Below are 25,622 nucleotides of genomic sequence, written 5' to 3'. Positions count from 1 at the left end.
GGGAGGTTTATTTTATTTTTTTTTTGGGGGGGGAGGTTTATTAATAACAGAAGTTTATTTCTCACGGTTCTAGAGGCTAGGAAGTTCAAAATCATGGCACTGACAGATTCAGTGTCTGATGAGTGTTTGGTTCATGACAGCTGCCTTCTCACTGTGTCCTCACGTTGCAGGAAGAAGCTCTCTGGAGTGTCTTTTATAAGTGCACTAATCCTGTTCATAAGGTTTCTACCCTCATGACTGAATCACCTCTCAAAGACCTTACTTCCTAGTGCTATCTCTTTGGGAGTTGGATTTCAACATATGCATTTTAGGGGAATACAGCATTTCATCTACAAGCAGTGTATTTTCTCGATGAGGACACTGAGACACAGAGAGATGAAATGACTTCCCAAGATCAAGTTACAGTAAGTGGCAGAGGATTTACGCTCCAAGATCCTTGTGCCATGATACTTCTGTTCTCTCACCAAGTCATTTAAACCTTCTAATCAGACTTCATTCTGGTCAGTAGCATCAGCTCACCAATTCCTCATGGCTACGGTGAGGATCAAATGAAACACAGCTCTATGTAAATGCAAGACTGTTAACACTGAAGAACTCCTTCCTCATATCAGTGAAAGTTTCATGATTTAGGCCCCAATTTTGTTTTTCTCTGCATGTTTCTAGGCATTTGTGGGCTTTGGTCATTTTCGGATTAGTGCATAAGGATTATTTTAGCAGCCTGTACGGCTGTTACTGTTATGTGAGGTTCCCTCAAATTCTCTGGTCTAGACTCTCCTAAGATTTGTTGTTTGTGATATGAGTATTATTTAGTTTCTTTTGGAAAACCTGGAAGGACAAAAAGCTTCCTTTTGGAGGTGACAATTTTATCATTAACCCGTTGCCATTTGAGTGTATACTGGAATGGCAAATTTGGGGAGAGATTGACTTTTAGTCTCAGAAGCAGGAACTCATTGGTGGCTCTTAAATGGATACTAGCCAAAGACATTTCATTCATTTCATCACGCTTATGGAGTATATATGCTGGTGCCAGTCATTTCCTAGGCTCCAGAGATAAGGCTTGGTCCATGCCATCATAGAGCTTACCATTAAGGGAGGAAAGCAAAGTTCACACATGTAAAACACATAAAAAAGGTGGTTTAGATGTATAATCAAGGAAGAGTGACCGAGAAGCCACTTTTGCCAGATGGTCAGGGAAGGTTTTATTGTAGAGGTGACTCTAAAGCAAAGACCTGATGGCTAATACTACCTGGGGAAATAGACCTCCAGACAGAGGAAAATAAGAACAGAAAGCAGGTGGGCTGACACGTTTGAGTAGAGAAAGAATGCCTGTGTCACTGGAGTGAGCTGACAGAGAGTGGTGGATGGAGGTGCAGAGGAAAGCAGTTGCCGGATCCTGCAGGGCCTTGTAGGCCATGAAAATAAGTGTGGATTTTAAGTGTCATGGGATGCACCAGATTGCTTTATGCTAGAAGGTCACTTGTGCTGATAGAAGTTTTTTAGAGATGCTCTTGGCTTTGGTGTGAAGACTACATTGTAGTGTCTAGGAGAGGGCAAGAGGAAAGTAGGGAACCCACTTAGGAGGCTGTAGTAGATGCAGGGGGAGAAGGAGCCTGGATTTGGTGCGATCATTGTCATGGTGAGATGGAAAGACGTTGATGAATTTGGGACGAAGTTTGGATGTGAAACAGGAACGCTGGTATGTTGAGTGGGTGAGTGAAGGAGTGAGAGAACTCAGTAGTGACTCCTAGGCATTTGGTTTGTGCAAATAACACCTGCTTAAAACCCCAGGTTTAAATTGATAAAACCCCAGACTTAATATTGATAAAACTTTTAAGAACTCAGTTCACATAATAAATAAAAAGTTGAAGTAATCTCATTTGTTATTATCTAGCACGGTAGTTCTCAACCAAGGGTGATTTTGCTCCCCCCCCGGGGGTGGGGGTTGCGGGGGGCATTTGGTTATGTTTGGAGACTCCTCTAATTGTCACTGCTGGGGGATCAGGGATTATGTGCTCCTGGCTAGTGGGTAGAAGCCAGGGTCCTGCTGAGTATCTTAAAATGCATAGGGTAACCCCCACCTAGGGAATAACCTGGTACAAAATGTCAAGGGTGCTAAAATTGAAACTGATCCAAGAGATGAAGATTTCTTCTGATAGGAGACCTGGATTCCAGTGAAGTGGAAAACATTTAACCAATACACCACTTTTTCTTCCCTCTTCTGGTTCTTTCTGTTCCTCAGAAGTAATTTAGCTGAAATCAATGTTATCTTTTGGCATATTTTATAATCTCTCTAGTGAAATGGTTAGACCTTCTTTGTTGTATTCATTGATTTTTCTAGACATTACTGGAACTGTACTTGGAAAACCAGAGACTCATGGGTCCATTATTTAGAAACTCACAATAAGTAAATGATCCACACTGACAAGAGATCTATAGTCTCTTGAAGTTAGAGACAACGCCCTTAGCAAATAACTCAAAGGTTAGAAGAATAAAGTTCTAACAATTAGAGTTCTTAATGGAGATAGGGGGTAGTATTTTCCTCTTTGTTGAGTCTTGTGAGGGATTTCAGACATCTTGTCTTGCTGAAATATTTCTACTCACAGAAATGGTGAAAAAATTCATATACTGTATATGTATATAATAAAAGTATACATTTGTATATACAGATACACATCTAATATATGTATATACAAATACTTAAGCCCCGATTGTTTCTTTCTTTTTACAACCACTCCATTCTCCACTGTCTCTTTGCTACAGACTTGCTGTAACTGCCCTCTTTGCAGAACAGAGCAGCACACTAAGAATCTGTTGCCCCTGTTTCATCCTCATGCTAACTGATCCCCAGCGGTAGGAGAGCTGGGTGCTCTTCATGCCAAAAAGCCCTGGAAGTTAAATCCCTTCCTGCTGAACATGTGGGGTGATACGGAAGTCCAGTGACCCAGGAGTGGTCCATGAGACACTTAAGAAAGTGTCTCCTGCAGTAGGCCTTCCTAGACTCAGAAATCCACAGCCTTGAGCCCTGTCTGAAAGGGAAGGCCAGGGTGAGTCTTCCTGTCCTTCAGTGAAGTCAGTGGTGGACCTCATCTCACTGAGACCGTTCCTTTAAGAAGACCCATCACGTTGTTTGGCTGCTTCACTTGTTTACAGTCCCAGAATAGTGTGGCTCAGAACACTGGGAGTTGGCCTTTTTTTTTTTTTTTAATTGGCTAAAAGAGACATTATTCTAGTGGGATTCAAGAATGGAAAATAGCTGAGGATGTTTTTGTACTGTATGGGAATCCTTGACCCCAAACAGGCTGTGCCGATCTGTCCCATTTCTGTTCTGCTTCTGTCTTAGACGCATCTGTGGGTGACCCCCTTGGCCTTGTCCTCTGCTTCCTGGTCTAGGGTACCTTCCAGGGGCTTGCTCTTCCCAGGACCTCTGTTTCAGAGAAGCTGACAGAAACCCCTCAGGACTTAATCGGTCGGTAGGTCAGGAACCTGGGGATCATAATCTTCTAACTTGTGGAATGTCCTCATTTTTCTCTTCAAATGGTCAAACTATTATAATGTAAGGACTCATTTTGGTGCTGTGGCTGGTTAGCCCTTTGGCAAATTCTGGTCAAAACATGAATATATTTACTCTTGGTCTTTAGGTGCCATGTTAAAAAATGTAACAAAAAAACCTTCCCATAGATCTGCTTAGGAGCTGTCTGTCAAAATAATAAGCAGTAATTGGTACAACAGCAGAGACTCCATCCCCCTCCACCACCTTTTACTCATAGAAACCCAAGTAAAAGCCCCTTTTGTTTAGTAATAGTAGTCGGGGGAGGGTATTGTATGATATTATTGGGAAACCAGGGTTGAGGATGACTCAGACAAACAGGAAGATGAAAGAACCCCTATTATATGCTTCTAATTTCTGCTCAGCATCTTGTGAGCTCACTCAGCCTTGGGCTCATTCAGTTGTAACAGACTCCTGGCATTTAACCTGGGAGGCTATTCTGTTCGGTCCAGGACTGTTTAAAATTTGACCCATGCAAGCCATCAAAACCACTCTGAGTCAGCTTTTCAGGGAACCTATCTTTAACTATTTCAAGTTACCTCCAGTTTGTATGATTCTAATTTTTTTCTGGTCTGTCAGTTCCTTGAAGTGATTGATTTTTTTTTCTGGAATTCGGTAAACGTTTGGCTTTTTTGAGCCGGGGTTAGTATATTAGGCAGATTTCTTATTAAGTTGGTGGTGTATGTTTTCCCTGTGGCTGCATCTCCTGGCTGTACTGCTCTTGAATTGATCCTGCAGATTGTGTCACGTGGAAGCCTTCTGATGGCTGGCTGATTTTTCTGGGGAGTCCTATCTGCTTTGGGAACAGCTCCCAAGAGATCATTTCTGGCTGAGGTTAGAACTGCTAAAATGTATTGAACACATTTGATCTGTGAGGGGCAACCAGCAGAAACCTAGTGGGTGAGACCACAAAGAAGGAAAAGAGATAGAAAGTTTTCAGGCGAGAAGGATTGGAAAGACCTATGGGAAGGGACACAGGAACTTTTGGAGGCAGGAAAGGGTGGGTGTTTCCTTGGAGGATGTTTTGTTCATTTTGCCCCTCTTTCCAGTGGCTTTTGGCCAGTAATTAAGAGGTTCCCTTTGACCTGCTTGTGAGGTCAACTTGGTGGTAGCTGGAATCCTTGGTGGTGGCAGAGAGGTATACCCACCATATGTAAGCACTTGGCCTCTGGCTTGAATTCATGGAGGATAATTCAGTTTTCTTATAGCTTTTGGATTTTTTTTTCCCCCCTCCTTCCTAATTTTCTTCTCCTTGTGACTGGGTTATTGCTGTCTTTCCCAGGAACTTGACTCTTAAGAGTACTTGAACAGACAGATCCTGGTTCTGGCATGTAGTCACAGATACCCCAGGTTCAAGTTAAGAAGAGGATATAATCCTAAGCAATTCAGCAGTCAGAGTATTCTAGAAATTCCTCTACTTCTCAGCCCATTCTCCTGCCTGGTGAATATGTCATCCAATTAATACATGGCTGAACCGTTTTCCATAATCTCTCATAACCTTTCTTTTCAAAGAGTTTAATTCAGTTTATGTGTATCATACAACAGCAGTCATAATCATTTATTGAGCGTCAATTTTCTGCCTTATTAGTTTGAGTAATCTCTGTGAAAAATGCTTTAAGGTGAAAATTAAGAGGTGAAGCTGCCTGGGGAGGGATGACGAGGCCTTCTTTCCTGGGACGGCCCTGCTGTCTTCTGTGCTTGTCTCTGAGGAGAGACTGCTGGAGGATCCTGATTCTTTGTGCACACCCTTTCTGGTCCTGGTGACTGGGCGTTTGGTCTGTGGCCGGTAGGTCACTGGGTGCACTATTGTTTCTCCCCCGTCCGTAGTTAGCTCTGTTGTTTGGAACTGGATCACCTCACGGGCAGCCAGAAAGACAGCCTGCTTTGCCTTTCTTCTCTTTCCTTCCCTCACTTCTCCTCCTTTCCTTCTTTTGTTTCCTTCCTTCCTTCCCTAATTCTCTCTCCCTCTCTCCTCTTCCCTCCCTCTCTCCCTCCCTCATTTCTTCCTTTCTTCTCCCCCTTCTTCATGAATTATGAAGTTAAATCTACCACTGCCAGGGGAAAAACATTTCTTTCCAGGGCTACATGTAAATGATTTTAGGCTTAGTGAAAGTCACTCAGTCGTGTCTGACTCTTTGTGACCCCGTGGATTGTATAATCCATGGAATTCTCCAGCCCAGAATACTGGGATGGGTAGCCATTCCCTTCTCCAGGGGATCTTCCCAACCCAGGTTCCTGCATTGTAGGTGGATTCTTTACTAGCTGAGCTACAAGGGAAGCCCAAGAATACTGGAGTGGGTAGCCATTCCTTTCTCCAAGGGATCTTCCCAACCCAGGGATCAAACCCAGGTCTCCCGCACTGCAGGTGAATTCTTTACGAGCTGAACCACCTAGGAAGCCCAAGAATACTGGAGGGGGTAGCCTATCCCTTCTCCAACAGATCCTGACCCAGGAATCCAACTGGGGTTTCCTGCATTGCAGGCAGATTCTTTACCAGCTGAGCTACCAGGAATCCCTTTAGGCTTATGTACCATATTCCTTTTTTTTTTTTTTCTTTTTGGCCACACCATCATGCACTTGGGGGATATTCCCGAACAATGGATCTGATTGAACCTGGCCCTCAGCAATGAAAGATCAGAGTCCTAACCATTGGACCAGCAGGGAACTCCTGCTTATGTACTGTTTTGGATTGTTCATACGTTTCTTCTCCTTTCACTACTGTGAAGATTGAGTTTGCTGCATTTTTTTTAAAAGGATTGATCTAAAGAGATTTTGGCTTTATAGTGCTGCCTTCCTTGACCACCAGATTTAAAAGAGCAACTCCTGGCTGTTCCTGTAGTCCTACTATGTACATCAAAAACCATTTTTTTGTTTTTTGGCTGCGTCCCATGGCCTGTGGGATCTTGGTTCCCAGACCAGGGATCCAGCCTGAGGCCCCTGCATTGGAATCTCGAAGTCTTAACCACTAGATCGCCAGGGATGTCTCTGTAATGTTCACATTTTAAGTGTACAGATTTGTGAGTTTCAACAAATGTGTGTACACCTGTGTAACCACCTCCGCAACACTCAAGATGTAAGTACCGCACGCTAACCGATTGCACCCCTGGAGCTCCCATGATGCTCAAGGTATAGAGAGTTTCCATCCCCTCAGGTGTCCTTCTGACTTCCGTCCCCAGCTATCAGTCATCTGCCCTCTACAGCTACAGATTTGACTTTCCTAGAGTTTTGTGTAAATAGAATCATTCGGTACTGTTCTGTATCTGGCTTCTTCCACTCACCATCATGTTTGTGAGGTCATCTGGTTGTTGCATGTCTCAGTTCATTTCTTTGTATTGCAGAGAAGTTCCATTGTATAGATATACTGCAGTTTCTTCCTTCACTCGTCCATGGACATTTTGTTTGGCATATATATTATTTATTGTCTTTCTTCTTCCCATTAGCCTGTAAGCTTTCTGAGGGCACTGATTTTTTTATAGGAGTGCTAATTCATGTAACATAAAATTAACCATTTTTAAGTGAACGATTCATTGGTATTTGGTACATTCAGTGTGGTGAGGCCACCACCTTTGTCTAGTTCTAAAACATTTTCATCATCCCAGAAGAAAACCCTGTACCTGTTAAGCGGTCCATCCCAGAGGGCAGTGATTTTTTGGTCTTCTTTCTGCAACAGTTGTCATTTTCCAGTTATAAAAATAACATAGACTGGTCATGTTAAAATACTGAAAATACAGAACTACAAGAAAGTATCCACTTTTATCTTAATTTTACAATGAAAACCACTAGTACCTTCAGTTCTTTTGAATGTTGCATTTGCTCTTTGAGTGTGGCCTAGAGGCAGACCAGGGCACTGCAACATCAGTTGGCACTTTTTTTATTTGACAGCATTTACCGCACGCCTCCGCTGTGCTGAGTGCTTGCTGTGCATTCTGTCACCTTAATCCTCACTGCAATCCTGTGAAGTAAATTACATTGTACCCTCATTTTACAGGTGAGATAATGGAGTCCCAGGGAAATTAAATAACTTCTTTAAGGTTATTCTGAAGTCAGTGAGTGATAGAGGCAGATTGGACCCCTCCGTTTTTGTTTTTTTTTTAATATATTTTTATTTATTTGGCTGTGCTAGGTCTTAGTTGAAACATGAGGACTCATGTTGAGACAGGTAGGATCTTAGTTCCCCAACCAGGGATCAAACCCAGGCTCTGTGCATTGGGAGTGCAGAGTCTTAGCCATTGTACCACCAGGGAAGTACCCCTCCACTTTAAAAAAAGATATTTTCTAGGCCACACCACACAGCTTGTGGAATCTTAGTTCTTCAACCAGGGATTGAACCCATTGCCCCTTGCAGTCTTAACCACTGGACCGCCAGGAAGTCCCCAGATTGGACCCTTAGGGGTAATACTATGCCATTCCCTTACCTAGAGAGAATATAGCACCTAGACATTCTGTGCCGTGTTTATTCACTTACTTAACAAATAAGTACAGATTTTCTGTTGTGTGTCAGGCCCTGTGTTAGGGCACCAGTGGTGAACAGCACGACTTAGACCCTTGCCAGCCTGGAGTATGCTCTAGTGGGAAGCTGGAACCGGGAATAATGGGAAAATGTTAACAGAGGTGGTGGGTGGGAACTGGAGGCTATGAGTAAGAGAAGGGTAGAGAAAATTGTCCCTGGCGCGATCTAGGTGGAGGTGGATCTGAATCGAGCTCTCGCTTTTTAAAAAATTAAAACATTTCCTTTGTGATTAATCACAGGATATTGAGTATGGTTCCCTGTGCTCAGCTCTGCCGTCTTCTGTCTAGCTTGGAGTTGTTACTACTAATCCCAGAGCCTTTTACCAGAGCGTCCGTCTGTTTCTATGGCTGGCCAGATATAAGTATGCCATGCCATGCCACTGAAAAGGGGGCATCTTTCATTTGGAAGCTCTTTGAAAGAGTTCCTTGAGGATGATGTGGGTCTTGAGGATGATGTGGTATTTCCAATCCCCAGAAGCTAGCAAAGCTTTTCACTCAGGTAAAAATGGACAGCTGAACTGGGTGAGTTGGGTGAAGTCAATGAAACTGACCAGGGAGCTAAAACTGACCTGTCTAAAAGAATTTATTTTGTGGATCATCTCTACATAGAAACATTTCTCCTTCCTGCTAGAGGAGCTGCAGGCAGCACTGTGAGGTCATATGTCAGAGACACCACTGGTAGTTAGAAGACATGGGAGGAGAATTCCTGACCTCTCAAGTAATGGAACTCTTTTGAGGACGCTGGAGTGGAAGAAAATGATCTTTGCCTTTAGCAAATGTGCTCAATGTGTTTGTGAAGCCAATCTTGTGACTTTAATGGTCTAAAGAAAACATTTGATTAAGAAACAATTGTTTTTTACATGAAACTTTATTGGCACATGTATGGGTAAACACAACAATGTACAGTCCTTTGAGGAGAGGATGAAAGGTAATTTTCTGAACTAGCTGGGTTTGGGGGAGCAGGTTTACTAGAACTTTATGGCAGTAGGGATTTGCTGTTGGAATGGAACCTCCTTTGGTTTTGGACTTTAACAGTGGACTGACTCCTTAACTGTTTGACATTGTTTAAGTAATATTTTGTCTGAAAATTAGACCATGAACTTAAATCTTTGCCTGGAGTTTTTTTCAACATGATGAAACTGGCTCTGGATTTTTCAGAGAAGAGTGTCCTTACTTTCTACTTCTTTCCTTCCTACAGAAGATGGAAAATGTTACCTAAATTTTATACTTATATTGGTCTTACACCATTAGATTAGTGCCAGATACTCGATGAAGCTTGATACATATTTGTTGATTGGTCAGCAGAGAAAAAACACAGCCTAAAAGTTGAGAATTAGGTTTTACTTGGTGACTTTACTGAGGAGTATAGCCGAGGGTAGCCTCTCAGATGGCTCTGAGGAACTGTTTCAAGGGGTTGAAGGAGGAACCAGGATACAAGGGAGTTTTTGCTGGGGAAAAAAAAGAAAAATCTTCTAGTCCAACATCAAAAGATCACTGCTAATCACAAAGAACAAAATCTCAAGTTAATGATTTCAGTGCTTTTCTGTGGGAAGATGCAAGAGTATGGGCTCATTGAAATTATTCCTTTGATATACATCTTCACTATCCAGAGTCAGTATTCTGTTTCTTTCCATCCTGAATCCCTTCAGGGTGAATCATGGCAGGAGGGGTGGGGTGGCTGCAGTGACTGATGGCTTGATGGAGGCAACATTAGTTGTTTACCAGAATGGCAGACAGCATTCTTTGTTTACTGAAATGGCAAGCAGCATATTTTTTGTCTACAGATTAAATGAAGTAATGAAGTTCTCGTTTCCTTCTGAGATAATGGTCCCAGTTCTGCCAAGATTGAGAATCTGGTTTGGTTTCTTTGAGTTTTGTCTCTGTTGGAGTTCAGGCAAAAATGGAATGAAAGCAGAAAAAACCAGAGTTGTTGTTCAGTTCCTAAGTTGTGTCTGACTCTATGACCTCATAGACTGCAGCATTCCAAGCTTCCCTGTCCTTTACTGTCTTCCAGAGTTTGCTCAAATTCCTGTCCTGAGTTGTTGATGCTATCTAACTATCTCATTGGCTGCGGGCCTCTTCTTTTGCTTTCAGTTTTTTCCAGCATCAGGGTATCTTCTAGTGAGTTGACTCTTCGCATCAGGTGGCCAAAGTTTTGGAGCTTCAGCATCAGTCCTTCCAGTGAATACTCAGGGTTGATTTCCTTTAGGATTGACTGGTTTGATCTCCTTGCAGTCCAGGGGACTCTCAAGAGTCTTCTCCAGCACAGACCCTCACATAAATGTAATTAGTGGAAACTTAACTTTGGGGATAATTTATCAATTTTGAGTAATTTTAGAATCTCAGCGGAGAGGTGTAAAATCATCTTTGTTGTCCAAGGGTGGGATTTACCATGAGTGCTGTTGGGGGGCAGAGAAGTCATGCTTCCCTTAGCCCTTTCATCACTTTGGGAAAGGACCTGATTTTGTCCTCAGCTATGAAAACTTAGAGGACTGTGTGTTTGTAGTTGGTGCAAATCAGACCCCCTGCACCCAGAGTGACCAGAACTGAGAGGACCTCAGTCCTGAGTCTCTTTCCTTTGGAGTGTGTTCCGGTGTCTTTACTGCCTTTGCTCTGTTGAACTTTCCTCCTTCCAAGGCTTTTTACTTTGATTTCTGTCCCATCCCTTGCTTTTCCCTCCCATGGCCGCCTCAGAGCAAAGCCCACATGGTCATTCTTCCTGGAATAATTCTCTGAGGGCCGAGAAGGAATCTCTCCAGGGAGACTGTCGTCATTCCCCTTGCCTGCTTGGGTCAGAGGTTGCCTTTTTCACTGTTGTAAACTGCTCTGAACTCTGAGCTGAAACAGTGTAGATCATTGAGTACTATAACCTTTCATTCTAGAAACTCTCCTTGGAACTTTACACAAAGTGAAAAGCTTTGTGGGTGAGACAGTGATAGAGGGAGGGGTGTGTTGTTTGGTTTCTTCAAGATGGGTATGATGATAGTCAAAGTCGCTTGGTCGTGTCCGACTCTTTGTGACCCCATACATGTCATACAGTCCATGGCATTCTCCAAGCCAGAATATTGGAGTGGGCAGCCTTTCCCTTCTCCAGGGGATCTTCCCAACCCAGGGATCGAACCCAGGTTTCCTGCATTGCAGGTGGATTCTTTACCAGCTGAGCCACAAGGGAAGCCTAAGCTGTAGAGTCAGTATCAATAATACTATGTTGTTTTGCTTAGGGGGGAGTGGGAAGGAGTTATCAGGAGCAAGCAGTGAGATCTTTTCATTTTCAGATAGAATTAGTTTAGATTTCACCCCGTCACTGCCTCAGTCCCTGGATGAGCAACCTCTGAGCCACAAGCAGGTGCAAGCCCGGGTGCTCCTGCTGTGCCCCTGGACGTTTTCCCAGCGGGCTCGTCTTAACTAAATAATGGCTGGTATCATCAGGCGCTTGCTGTGTGCCAGGCGTTGTACTGTGCCCTCTGCGTGCCTTATCGCCTTTAGTCCTCTCAGTAGCCCTGTGGGTTGTAGAATCTCTTACCATCTCACTTCCCTGAGGTTTTAGGAGTTAAGTAGCTTTTCCAGGGCCACACTGGGAGTGGAATTTGGGTGTTGCTGGCTTGCCTGAGGTCCATGTGAGCAGGAGGAGGACGGAAGGCAGAGGTTGGAGGGGAGTGCCTTTGGGGTGTTGCTCCTGCTTTTGCTTTTGGGTCAGGGCCGAGGAGCATTCCCAGCATGTCAGGGTGGGTGGGGTGACCAGTTGGCAGGGATCAGAGTCAGGTAGCTTACTTCAGCCCAGGAATGGAGCAGGGTGGGAGCAGGCAGACGGGAAGAGGCGGAACGCGTAGAGCGCAGCCTTGTTCCCCCGGCCTTCCTTCCTCAAGGGGAATCTTCTTACCTTTCCTTGACCTTCTCTTCTGCCGACTGACGGCTTCCCAGGTGGTTCAGACAGTAAAGAATCTGCCTGCAGTGGGGGAGACCTGGGTTCGATCCCTCAGTCAGGAGGATCCCCTGGAGAAGGGAATGGCAGCCCACTTCAGTATTCTTGCTTGGAGAATCCCATGACTCTCTCAGAGAAGTCTGGCGAGCTACAGTTCATGGGGTCACAAAGAGCTGGGCTCAGACGCTAACACTTTCAGTTCACTTTCTTCTGACTGGAAAACCGGTCTTGCTACTTACTACCTAGGCTGTTGTCTCCTTCCTGGCTCAGGGGAAACTGCCCACAGGTTAAGTATGAATTGAGGAGTATAACAGGGAGCAAAAGAATGCGAAAGGCAGAAGAAGGAAAAACGAAGCATGGTTTCCGTTTGCCAGGCATTTTCTCGTTTATCTGTTGATTTGATTAGCACCCAGTACCCAGTCAGGGGAGGCAAAGATGGTTATATCCTCATTTTACATGTGGAAAAATGCAGTCAGTGCATACTGAATGATTATCCAGGGCTCCTTGGTAGAAAAACCAGCCTGAGATTTGAACTCCACCTCCTAGAATTCTTTGCTCTGGACTCATCTGCACATGCGCACATGTACTTGTGTGTTTAACATACCCCGGGACACCTGGTGCCAAAATCATATCCCCAAATGCTGACTCCAGTGAGTTACTTATATATGTTATGCTCATCATTTGGTGGGTACTTAATTGGTATAAATCTTGAGACATTTAACTCTGTACCTAACAGCTCCTACAGGCCCCTTTTCAGGTGCCCACTCTTGAGTGTCCTGGATACCCACTGTGGTTTTTTTGGACAGTGGATTCATGATTGAGAAAGCCCCTGGGCCTCATCTTCTTCCTCCAGACTGATGACTCTTGCAGCTGGCCACTCTGACCTTGTCTGACTCCTTGCTGGTAGAGGTTTATGGAGCTTTTGTTTTGTTTCTCTTGTGGCTAGCTTAGCAGCTTGGAATGATACTGGCTGAGTGACATGGGTCCAAAGTGGGCTGTTCTGTGTAACTTCTTGTTCTCTCAGTTGCCTGGGAGATCAGTGAGCCCAGCTGTCAAGTGCTGCTGCTGTGTTCAGCCCTGTGGACAATTGAGGGTGGAGAAAAGTGATCAAAGTACCTAGCAAGGTGCACTGCATTCATTCATTCGGTAACTCGATATTGAACAACTCTTCTGTGCCAGGCTGTATCCCAAGTACTGGGGATGTAAAGGCAGACTCGATTCTGCCCTCATCTAGTGAAGGGCACTGTCAGTGCACTGGGCATTCAGTACATAAAATATCGTCATTAAGGCTATTCCTGTAATAATCATAGTGATGTTATTAATAGAATAGTGCTTTACCATCTTGATGAGATTATGGGAAATGAAGACATCATATTATCACACCCAGTGGTCTGCATTCCTATAACTTTTTATCAAACCAGCAGACTCTTGAGAGTCAGGAATGTGTTTTTTTTTTTTTTTTGTTTGTTTGCCTCCTGGCTGGAGAACGAGTTGTAAAGGTTCATCACTCCTTTAGCTGGAGTAGAACTCCTTTAGCTGGAGTGTTTGAATTAGGAGATTTGACCCTGGGGATTTGTATGCTGAGAGTTATAGACCCTGAGCATCTTCCTGGAACTCCAGTCTGGGATCTATCTCACTGACACCAGCTCCCTTCCTTCCTGGCCTGACTTTTTTTTTTTAAATTTTGTTGTGGCACATAAGCTTTCTCTGTTTGTGGTATGGGCTTCTCTTGTTGTGGAGCATGGGCTCTAGAGCTTGCAGGCTCAGTAGTTGCGGTGCTTGGGCTCAGTTGCCCTGTGGCATGTGGGATCTTAGTTCCTTGTTTAGGAACCTGCATCACCTGCATTGGAAGGTGGATTCTTAACCACTGGACCACCAGGGAAGTCTCATGGCCTGACTTTTTATAAGGACTGCAGTGTTTTTAAACTGTAAACAGAGGGATTATGGATAGAAGGAGTTTGACTAGTAAGTTGTTCTTTTTTTAAACAGTCTTACTTAGATGTAAGTGACATACCATGTATTTATCATCCTTTTAAAATATACAATTCAGTGCTTTCAGTATATTTATAAAGTTGCACAGCACTCAGTACTGTCTAAGTCCTTAGCATTTTCATCAACCCAGATAGGAACCCTGTTCCCACTAGCAGTCACTCCCTATTTCCTGCTTCCCTTCACCCCTGGCAGCCACTAATATATATTCTGTCTCTATGAGCTGACCTATTGTGGACATTTCATATAAAAGGAATTATATAATATGTAACATTTTGTGTCTGGTTTCTTTCACTTAATATAATGTTTTCAAGGTTAATCCATGTTGTAGCATACATCAGTACTTTTTATAGCTGAATAATATTCAGACATTATATGTTCATTCATCAGTTGATGGACATGTGGGTTGTTTCCATCTTTTGTTATTGTGAATAATGCTGCTGTGAACATTCACGTTCAAGTTCTGTGTGGATGTATCTTTTTAACTCTCTCGGTTGATACCTAGGAGTAGAGCTGCTGAGACATATGGTAACTCTGTGTTTCACTTTCTGAGAAACTGCCATGCTGTTTTCTAGGGTGGCTGTGCATTTTACATTCTCATCAGCAGTGTATGAGCATTGACATTTCTCTGTATTCTCATCAAAACTTGCCATTATCTTTTTGATCATAGCCATCCTAGTGGGAGTGAAGGGATATCTTGCTGTGGTTGGTTTGCATTTCCCTGATGGCTGTGGTGTTGAGTATCTTTTCATGTGCTTATTGATAATTGTATGTCTTCTTTGGAGAAATATCTGTTCAGATTTTTTGCTTAATATTTAATTAGGCTATTTTATCTTCCTGAGTTGTAACAATTATTTACATATTCTGGACCATTAGTCCCTTATCAGATATGTGGTTTGCAAATATTTATCCCCATTCTTTGGATTGTCTTTTCATCTAATGGTATCCTTTGCAGAATAAAAGTTTTAAATTTTGATGAAGTCCATTTTATCCATTTTTTCTTTTGTTGTATTGCTTTTAGTGTCATATCTAAAAAGACATTGCCTAATCCACGGTTGCAAAATTTCCTCCTATGCCTTCTTTTAAGAGTTTATAGTTTTAACATTTTTATGACTGTTAACTTCTTATATACTGACTGAGGCTTTCAAAGTTCCTGTTAGCTGTTTGCTAGGGGTAAGTATTGGGTGAGAGGCTATTATCCTGGGACTTCTTTTCCTTGCCACATTGATAAGTCAGTCGAGGAGCCCTGGCAAGCACTTAATTCTTGCAGGTGTTTCTAGCTATTTTGCGGTTTTCATATTTCATTGTCTTCCCCCTACCCTTTTTTTTTGGGAAGGTAACGAATGAAGAGGACTTCATTAGGAAATTGGACTGCAAACCTGATCAGCATCTGAAAGTGGTTTCCATTTTTGGAAATACTGGGGATGGGAAGTCTCATACCCTCAACCACACTTTCTTCTATGGCCGAGAAGTCTTCAAAACCTCCCCTGCCCAGGAGTCCTGCACTGTGGGAGTGTGGGCAGCATATGACCCAGTCCACAAAGTAGCCGTGATAGACACGGAAGGGCTCTTGGGGGCTACAGTGAATCTAAGCCAGAGAACACGGCTGCTGCTTAAGGTCCTGGCCATCTCGGACCTCGTCATCTATCGAACTCATGCAGACCGACTGCACAATGACCTCTTCAAGTTCCTTGGGGATGCCTCAGAAGCTTATTTGAAACATTTCACTAAGGAGCTCAAGGCTACCACTGCCCGCTGTGGCCTGGACGTCCCCTTGTCCACCCTGGGCCCTGCTGTTATCATTTTCCATGAGACTGTGCATACCCAGCTACTGGGCTCTGGTAAGTAGATGGGGTTCGGTTGTCACACGTTGACCTTTCTGGGCTGCAGTAGCGACTTGGCGGTGGAAGATTGCCCAGAAAAATTTCTGCCTGGGCAAGACATAAGGAAGTGTTTCAAGAAGGATGGAGTGATCAACCATGTCAGAATCTGCTCATGGGCAGGATGAGGATTGAGAATTGCCGATTGGCTTTGGTGATATAGAGGTCCTTGGTGATCTGGGTAAGACCGTTTCCCAGGGATGGTGGGCCTGAAAGCCTGATCAAAGTGGGATCAAAAAAAGAGAAGGAAAAATCTTAAGGTAGTATATTCATCTCTTTCATAGAGTTCTATAAAGTGTTCTAAAAGTGACAGCAGGAGGCTGATGTGGGGGGTTTCAGGGAATTTCCCCTTTTTTGAAATTTAAGATGTGAGGTATTGCAGATACTTGTGTATTGCTGGGAATGATGAAAGGAAGAGATGCAGATGTAAGAGAGAGAGCAGGAGTGATGCACAGGTGGAGGGCTGACCTTAGGAGCGTGGACGGTTCATCCGTAACAACAGGAGAGAAGGGAGATTATATGGACACGATTACGGGTAAGTAGGTAGACGTGGTGGAAGTTGTCTTATTGTTTCTGTTTTCTTAGAGAAATAGGAAGCAAGAGCATCTCCCGAGTGGGAGGATGAGGGAGCAGGTGCGACAGTGATTGGATGCAGGTGGGGACGATAGCATTGGCTCGGAAAACAGTTTCATTATTAATGTTCATTCAGTTGACAAAGTTTATTATGTGCACAAGGTCACATGCTGACTGCCAGGACCCCAAACTGAAAAAAAAAAAACAATTCCCACCCTCGAATAGCTGATAGTCTAGTTGGAGAGGCCACACGTACTCCGTTCTGTGCTGGGTGTCACTCCTGGAGCTGTGAGTGTGCAGAAGAGGGACACTGTACACCTCTTTGTGGGATCTAGGAAAGAGGAGGTGACATTTGAACTCTAGAGACTGATTAGATAGAGGAGGGGAGGAAGGATGCTCTAGGAAGATGAACCTGTAGTGGTTTGAAGGAACTTGTTGTGTCCCGGGAACTGTAGGTATTTGTACACTTGAGTTCCTGGATTCCGTTCCTGCCCCCTTCAATGCATCTTCCTTGAAGGATGGGGAATGATGTTTTTTAAAAGCTTAATTTATACTTTAGGTCATGTCATACTCCTGCTTCCAGCCTGTCAGTGGCTTTCCATTACGTCAGGATAAAATCTAAACTCCTAATTACAGTGTCCTCACTCCTGCCTCTGTCTCTGAACACTCGATGCTTAACCCCTTTCACTCCCTCCACTAGCTATACCAGACTTTTCTCTGTTCCCATCTTTGCACAAGCTACTCTGTCTACCTGGAACACACGTTCCCCCAGCCAGCCATCCTCTTTCAGATTCAGCTCAACTCTTAGCCCCTTGGAGCCTTTGCCAAATGTCTCCTTTAAAATGGTCCTTCCTACACCCTGGTGGTCCCGTCTTGTTATATCACCCTGTTCGTGTTCATCAGGATGCCTGTCGCTCTCTGAAATCATCCTGTTTGTTTGCTTATTGGTTTTTGATCTTTTCCCCTTGGAATGGAAACTCCAGGAAGGCAGGCACCTTGCCTGTCTTATTCACTGCTGCCTTTGAAGAGCCTGGGTGGGTGCTTGGCGCACAGTAGGCTGTCATCAGACACTTGCTGAATGAAGAGCCTCAGTGTGTCTGAGGCTTAGATTGTGTGGGAGGGAATAGTAGACACACTCAGGGATCAGATCATGCATGGATGGCCTTGGTTTAGGTCTCAAGTATGACAGGATCCCTTGAAGGATTTTAAGTAGGGAGTTTATGTGATCAGATCTGTATTTTCAAAGAGATCTCCCATGGCCTGTTGCAGGATGAACTAGAGAGGCCTGTGTAGAGGCAGGGAGGTGGCCAGGAGCTTATCACAGTACTAGGTGAGGAGTGATGGGGCCTGAGCGAGGGCAGGGCAGCAGGTGGGGAGTGGACAGACTAGGACCATATTAAGGAGTTAGAATCCGAAGGATCTGGGTCTAGGATACCTCCCGTGATTAACAGTTTTATGCCACTTTGGATCTTCACAGCTTTGGTGAGGGGAGGGTCTAATTTCCTATTCAGGATTTTGAAACAACCAGCCTTTCAAAGTAACTTTTTTTTCCCCATAGGCTTTATTTATTTATTTTTTTTTAAAAATCTTATTTGTTTTTGGCTGTGCTGCGTCTTTGTTGCTTTTCTCTAGTTGCAGCTAGCGGGGGTTACTCTCTAGTTGCAGTGCGCAGGCTTCTCATTGCCGTGGCTTCTCTTCTTTTGGAGCACAGGCTCTAGGGCCCGAGGGTCTCAGTAGTTGCGGCTTGCAGGCTCCAGAGAACAGGCTCAGTAGTTGTGGCATATAGGCTCAGGCACTCTGCAAGCATGTGGGATCTTCCCGGAACAGGAATCATACCTGCATCTCCTGTGTTGGCAGACGAATTATTCACTGCTGAGCCACCAGCGAAACAAAGCCCCCTCTTTTTTTCCTTTTGCTTTATGCCTTGCACTATGCTTGGTGTTTGTTTATTTGTTTTTTAAAATAAAAGCTGACTAACAAAGATAACATTTTTTTTTCTTAAATTTAAAAAAATTTTTACTTTTTCCCTGTGTCAAGCGGCATTTGGAATCTTAGTTCCCTGACCAGGAATCAAACCTGTTACCGTCTCCAGTGAAAAAGTGCAGAGTCTTAGCCACTGGCCCGCCAGGAAAGCCTCAACATTTTCTTAAAATAAATGCAGACTTAATGTATCTTTGTTATTCAGCTCAGTCAAAAGCAGCTATATTTTACAAATGAAGAAACTGAACTCAGAGAGCTTAGGTTATGTAACCAAGGAGGTTCTAGCTAGCAGGCTGCAACATTGGGATTCTGAATCCAGAGTTGTTTCTGGATCCAGAATTTGGGCTACTTCTCTTTAATGACTGTACCTTTAAATTTGAGCTAAAGCCATATTTCCAGTGTTAATTCGAGTGATTTTGTTGTTAAAATATTAAAGGAAATTATGCTGTATGACTCAGGAAACTCAAACTGCGGCTTGGTAACAACCTATAGGGGTGGGATGGGGAGGGAGGTGGGAGAGATGTTTAAGTAGGAGGGGACATGGGTAAACCTATGACTGATTCATGTTGATGTTTGGTAGAAACCAACACAATACTGTAAAGCAAGTATCCTTCAATTAAAAATAAATAAATTTTTTTAAAAAAGCAACATAATCCTGTCAGCCCAGAATCTAGCTTCTAAAGAATAAAATAATTTAGTTTTTTCAAAAAAAAATTAAAGGAAGTTAAAACCAAAAGTCCTTCCAAGTTTTATCTCCAAAATGATTATTGAATCTGTTTATACTGCTGCTCCCTAAATTTCTGGATAAATGTTGGTGAAACTATGGGAGGGCTGATACCCTCACATGTTGGCAGTTGTCTGCAACTTCACCAGCATAAGACCAGCGCTCCCAGAGCAGCTATTTATTTTAAATGCTTATTAGAAGGTGACTGGTGAAATCCATCCATAGGATGGAAGACTATGTAGCTGTTAAAAAGAAGAAGGAGATGTCGTCTCACAGTGTATCAAGTGTACAAGGACACATGCTTACGGTATGTTATTAAGTGATGAAAGCAAGTTGCATATATGTGTTGGGAATTATGTAGGAAAAGAAAAAGTCTGAAAGGGTAAACACTGGACTGTAGTTCCCTTTGAAGAGTAGGAGGGAGCAGAGGACCTACATTTCTTTCCTTTTATGCTTTGACATGTTTGGATATTTTACAATGAGCACATTAAAAAAAATACACTTCTAGTGAAGAATCCATCTTGTAATGCAGGGGACTCCGGTTTGATCTCTGATTGGGGAACTGAAACCCCCACATGCTGTGGAGCAACTAAGCCCTCGTGCTGCAACTAGAGAGCCCGTGAGCCACAATGGAGATCGCTCATGATGCAGCTTAGACCTGCTGCAGCCATTAAATAAATAAATATTAAAAGTTAAATAAATGACTGATTCTCTCTCTCTTTTTTTTTTAAAGGTACTTCCTTGAAGTGTAACACACATACCAAAAAGTGCACGTTATATCAAAAGTGTATCCCTGAAGCCCTTTCACAAGCTGAGGGTGTATGTGAATTCAATACCAGGTCATGATACACCAGCCCCTACTTCACAGAAACTCGCGCTTGTCCTTTCTTCTAGGCAGTTCCTTCCTGCCTGACTTCCAACAGCATAGAGCAGTTCTGCCTGTTTATATTTACAGAGTCACACCACGTATTCCTTTTATAATGAAAGACAGGAGACTTTTTTTTTTTTAAAGAAAGGCCCCTGTTCACACACCTGTTTCCGCTTGTCCAGATCACCCCTCCGAGGTGCCGGAGAAGCTCATCCAGGACCGGTTCCGGAAGCTGGGCCGCTTCCCGGAAGCCTTCAGTTCTATTCACTACAAGGGGACGAGGACCTACAACCCTCCCACTGACTTTTCTGGGCTTCGTCGTGCTCTGGAGCAGCAACTGGAGAACAATACCACCCGTTCTCCCCGGCACCCGGGCGTCATCTTCAAAGCCCTGAAGGTCAGTTGCTTTCTGGCCGGAGTGCTTCTCCCTGGGGCACCAGTGGGTGGTGACGCTCGGTTCTCCAACTTCTGTCAGTGCTGGTGATGAGAAACCTGGACCGAAAAGAGAGGGTCTGTGAAAGGAAGGGCATGAGTGGAGTGTGTTACCTGTTGAATGGCATCATCTTGCCAGGAACGTGAGTCTCGGATGTTAGTTAAAAGGTCCTCTTGGAGAAAAACCTTATTTTACCATTCTTTATAATGAAGACATCAACTCAGTTTGTGCCAAAATTGCTTCCGTTTTACGGTTTGTGTACACCTCTGTGTTACCATGGCTGCAGGCGGAGGACAGAGGAGCAGGAAGGGGCCAGGGTCTTTGGAGCAGTGCTGAGAGTGTGGCGTTTGGAGAAAGGACAGTGTTGACATGAAGACTTGAGCTAGGGATTTGAGGGTGCCCTGAGGGTTAGGGCATAGAGCCTGAGACCAGAAGAGATAGGAGAAGCGGTTTACATAAAGCTAGGCCGGCCCTGATTTACCCAGGAACAGACTTTGGGCATATGTTGATTTGCTTCATCCATGGAGTCTAAAAGGTTTGCAGTGGGACACAACGTAAGCAGTTTCTGCATCTGGATAAACTGTATACGGAAGTTCGTTATACTATTCTTGCAACTTTTCTACAGGTTTGAAATTACATCAAAATGAAAAGTTAAAAAAACAACAGGAGGAGGGAATGAAGTTACTCCTCAGAAAAGGTTTATGGTTTTTGCATTGTGGTTACTAAAGGCTAGATGTTTGTATCCTCACAAAATTCGTATCTTGAAATACATTAATGCCCAATTAGTATACCCAGGGGTTTGGGGGAGGTGATTGGGTCATCAGAATGGAACCCTCTTGAGCAACTTTAGCACCCTTAGAAATGAAGCCCCAGAAAGCTCCGTAGCCCCTTCCACCAAGTGAGGACACTGTGAGAAGGCACACCATCTGTGATCCAGAAGGCAGAGCCTCACTGGGAGGCTGCCATGCTGCACCCTCATCTTGGATTTCCAGCCTATAGGACTGTGGGGAATAAATTTGTCATTTATAAGCTTCCCAGTCTGTGGCATCTCATTATAGTATCCTGATTGGACTAGAAAAACTTGGAACTCCGGAGTCAGACAGACTTGTGTTGGGATCCCAGTTCTGCCATTTACCTGTTGCTTGGTCTTAGGAAATTAGTTATTTCATTCATCCATTCAACAAATAAATGAGTGAATCTCTGTCAGAGTTTGAGGTGCTGGAAATAACTGTGGAGAATAAAGACAACAATCTTTGCCCTTACGGAATACTTCAAGGGCTTCCCAGGTGACTCCGTGGTAAAAAAATCTACCTGCCAGTGCAGAAGATAACGAGTTCGATCCCTGGGTGGGGAAGATCCCCTGGAGGAGGAAACGACAGCCCATTCCGGTATTCTTGCCTGGAAAATCCCACAGAGAGAGGAGCCTCGTAGGCTAGAATCCATGGGGTCACAAAGAGTCAGACACGACTGACCACACGTGACCTTGTAATGGCATAGGTAGTCAGGTGGAAGATTACACCCAAGTATTGTGAGCATTCTTAAATGGAGGCTAAATCCGTACTGTGTTATACAAAGGGCTGTAAAATCTAATCCTTAAGAATATTGACAACTAGGCCAATGGCTGCATTATAGATTTCTTACGTTTCCTCAAAGTTAACCTAGCTTACTGTTTACATAAGACCTTCAGGGACTCCAGGTGCCATAAGCAGTAATTAGCGCTCAGAGATTTCACCTCACGCATCTTGGATGTTCTCCTCCAGGCCAGTTTGTCAGGTACTTTTCTGTTGTTGTTGTTGTTAGTTACTTTTGAGAAAAAGAGTTAGACTGTGTTTTTATGAGGGGATATGATTCATGAAGCTTTCTGTGATTAAAATGAGCCTGGTCAGCTGGAATTCTGAGGACTCTAGGTAACTGTTGGCCTCGAGTTTACCTGTATCTTGTATTTCCTGTTCTCTGAGGCAGGGTCTATGCATGGGATGGAGTTACCTGTTTAAGCTCGTGTTTCCGGCTCTCCTAAGGGAACTTTGGGGTCTTGCAACTTAGTCAGATCCTTGAAAAAATTCTTTTGTCTTTTTCTGGTTGTTTTTAATCTGCTTTATATTAGAAATTGTTCATTCTCTGATGATCGTGCTTATAGAAAGCTACCTTTAAGGTCTGCATTAGGCAGATTGACCTAGGAGAGGTTTATTGTTGTTAAAATACTCTTAACAGAAGTCTTCATAGTTCATAGCAGTGTATAATATGATGGCCATTTATTTTTGTCTACTTATTTTTTGTTTTATGTTGTTGTATTTTTTTTTTTTAAAGTGGCCTTGCATTCTTTTTGGAACAAAAGATTGGGGATGGTCATAAACAGATAAACTATCAGTGCCAAAATAGCTTGTTTGACTTTCTGTTTCTCCCATTTTTTTTCCTTCTCTACTGGTATTTATTCGCCACCTTGTCCAGTTCCTCACTGACTCCCTGAGGAAGCACTTCAAGAAGCCTTGGGATATATTCTAGTATGATTTATATGATTTTGTTTCCTCTGTGATTTTCTCTTTATTTTACATAAAATGGGAATATTGTTAGAAAAAAATGTATAAACCTTTTGGGAAAATGGAGAGACAAATGTGTAAACCTTTTGGGAAAATGGAGAGGCACTATGAGGCAAGACTGTGATGCCCAAATAAAGAAGTCTCAACTCTCTAGTAAGACCACTACCATGCAAGGGTAAACACTGACAGGTTTGGCAATAAAATTGTCAAAAAGGATATGAAGCACTGTAAACTCTTACAAACTTCTGGTTGAGGTAAAATTAGTACAGCCACTTTGAAATGCAGTAGTATAAAGAAATGCATAATATATATTCCAACCATGTCATTTCTAGAAATTGGCCTTAAAGCAACTCTTCCACAGGAACACAGAGACCTATATGAGGAAGTTAATGGCAACATCCTTGTAATAGAAAAGAAAAAAGCAAACTAAGTGTGCAAAAAATAGATGCATGGGGCATTATATATGATTCTTTGCTGCTTATTTTGAAAAGAGAATTGGGGTTGTGATGTATCTATGTGCACTTATATACTTTGCTTTTTTTAAATGAAGTGTTGAAGCCTAGCATTTTTTCCATGCTATTAAATATCCTATAAAACCATGTTTTTTAAAAATAGCTGTATGCTTTTTCATTTATATGGGTGGATCATTTTTTATATGTAGTAGTTCTGCCCATACTTTAATAGTACTTTCCATTTTTCCTTATATATTCTGAGTACCTAAAGTTATTGCCCACATTCTGCCTACCTCCTTGGGGTAAATTACAGCTCCCAGTACTGCTGGCCAACCTTTCTGTGGAGTTTACTAATGTCATGTTCTGTGCTCTGTATTGACATGTATTCATTCATTTTATCCTCATTTCAACTCTGAGGTTGAGAAACAGAGGCAGAGAGAGGTACGTTAATTTGCCTGAGATGACTTGTCTAGTGAGTGGTGGAGAATTTGTTTTTTTAATATTCATTTATTTATTTGGCTGCGCCAGGCCTTAGTTTGCAGCACAGCACTCGGGATCTTCAGTCTTTGTTGTGGCATGTAGGATCTTTTTTAGTTGCAGCATGTGGGATCTGGTTCCCGACGAGGGATCAAACCCAGGCCCCCTGCATGGGGAGTGCATAGTCTCAGTCACTGGACCACCAGGGAAGTTCCAGTGGTGGGCAATTTGAACCAGGTAGTCTGGCTTCCAAGTCTGTGCTTTTAAACCCTGGGCTGTATTCCTTCTCAATAGTTACTCCACTTTTAAGAAGGTCAGAAGATGGGTCATCTTTAAAGGTTCCTGATACATATTACCAGTTGCCTTTAGAAAGGACATTCTTAGAAGTTGTATTTGAGTGTTTGGTTACTTTAAAAAGTTATTAAAAAAAAATAAAAAAAATAGTTATTTTTTAAATTGTAAAAACAATGTGTGTTTGTAATAAACAATTGAAATAGTACAGATTCAAATAGTACAATTCCAGTAGCAAGGTATGACTTATGTCCCTTTCACTCCTGTCCCCCTCACTGTATGATAACTGTTATAAAACTTTCTGACATACGCTTCCCGAAATGTTTGGTGATGCTTCAGTGCACACAGAAATATATGTATATAATGTATGTATACATTTTCTTCCTAAATACGTCAGATCATAGAGAAATTAAATCTTTTTTTCCTTCCACATATTCTTTTCATGTTCATTATTGAACAGGAAATGTGATTAATGAGCAAGATTGAGGAGTTGTAGAATGTGTGTATATGAGACCTTCAGTCACTTTCTGCTCTTGTGACTTGCCCGTATGTTTCCCATTCATTCTGCTGATCTGGTTGTTCTTCCTTCCATTTGGCCTTGTTGTGGTCCAAGCCCCAGTTCCTTTTCTCCAGCTGAATTTTTCTCACTTCTTAACCTCTCACTCGTTTGCTCAGTTTCCACAGTAGCAATAGCTCAGATACCTACCAGCAGAGCATATTCTCACTGATGAAGTAAGTCTGTTTGAAGAGATGTTCAGTTCCCTATTGACTAAGGAAATTGAATATTGAATTAACTGTTGTTGCCTATATTTACAGTTAAGAGTAATGGAGAGTACCATTTTAAGGTTGGATTCTGACAGGTTTTCTGTGTTACCTCCTTTAGTCTCTGATCTCTAAATGTAGGAACTCTGACTCTCTAATTCTGTCACATCAGGAAGCACCTATTAAGTATTTACGAAGTTATTATATATTTTTGGGGGAGGTGGCATTGTGGATTACATAAGAGTATCCATTTTTAATCAGAAAATTCACTGCTAGCCTTTGATGACTGGAGTGAAACTTACAGGTTAGATAGTAAGAGCTGTACTGTTGTCAAGGCAACTAAAGTTCAAGATCATCTAGTCTCTAGGCAACCTTTTCCAGACTGACCTCAAATGCTTTCCCAAGCTTTTTCAGGAAAGGTCCTTTCCTGCCTCTTATGGCTTTGGGGCCTCAAGAGGGAGAGAGCCCCGGAAACCCTGGAATGATTTGAGGCTTAGAATTCTTGAAAGAGATGAAATATATGGATTAGGTGGTAATGTCCACACTGGAAAGAAGCAGTCAGGTTATAGAGGAAGGAAGACAGTGTCTCCTTACCCTTGTATCTAAAACACATGAGCATCAAGTTTTTTTTAACAGTTACTGTTATGTTTCCATACTTTTTTTTTGGCTGCATCATCC

At 42.9% G+C, this 25,622-nt stretch overlaps 1 protein-coding gene across 2 annotated transcripts in view; it reads left to right on the top strand.

Annotated features, from left to right (window-relative positions):
- The window catches only part of ZFYVE1 (zinc finger FYVE-type containing 1), a 45,154-nt gene that overhangs the window by 5,813 nt on the left and 13,719 nt on the right, over positions 1-25,622 (top strand). For both annotated transcript variants that reach the window (XM_070469585.1, XM_020911189.2), the window contains exons 3-4: positions 15,304-15,808; positions 20,175-20,389. In XM_070469585.1, coding sequence (XP_070325686.1) covers positions 15,304-15,808; positions 20,175-20,389 — 720 coding nt within the window. The remainder of the gene's footprint in view (positions 1-15,303; positions 15,809-20,174; positions 20,390-25,622) is intronic.

This window comes from Odocoileus virginianus, chromosome 6 (genome assembly GCF_023699985.2).
Source record: "Odocoileus virginianus isolate 20LAN1187 ecotype Illinois chromosome 6, Ovbor_1.2, whole genome shotgun sequence".
Classification (NCBI taxonomy): Eukaryota; Metazoa; Chordata; class Mammalia; order Artiodactyla; family Cervidae; genus Odocoileus; species Odocoileus virginianus.
The sequence above is the reverse complement of the archived record's forward strand: the minus strand, read 5'-3'. Positions and strand labels throughout refer to the sequence as shown.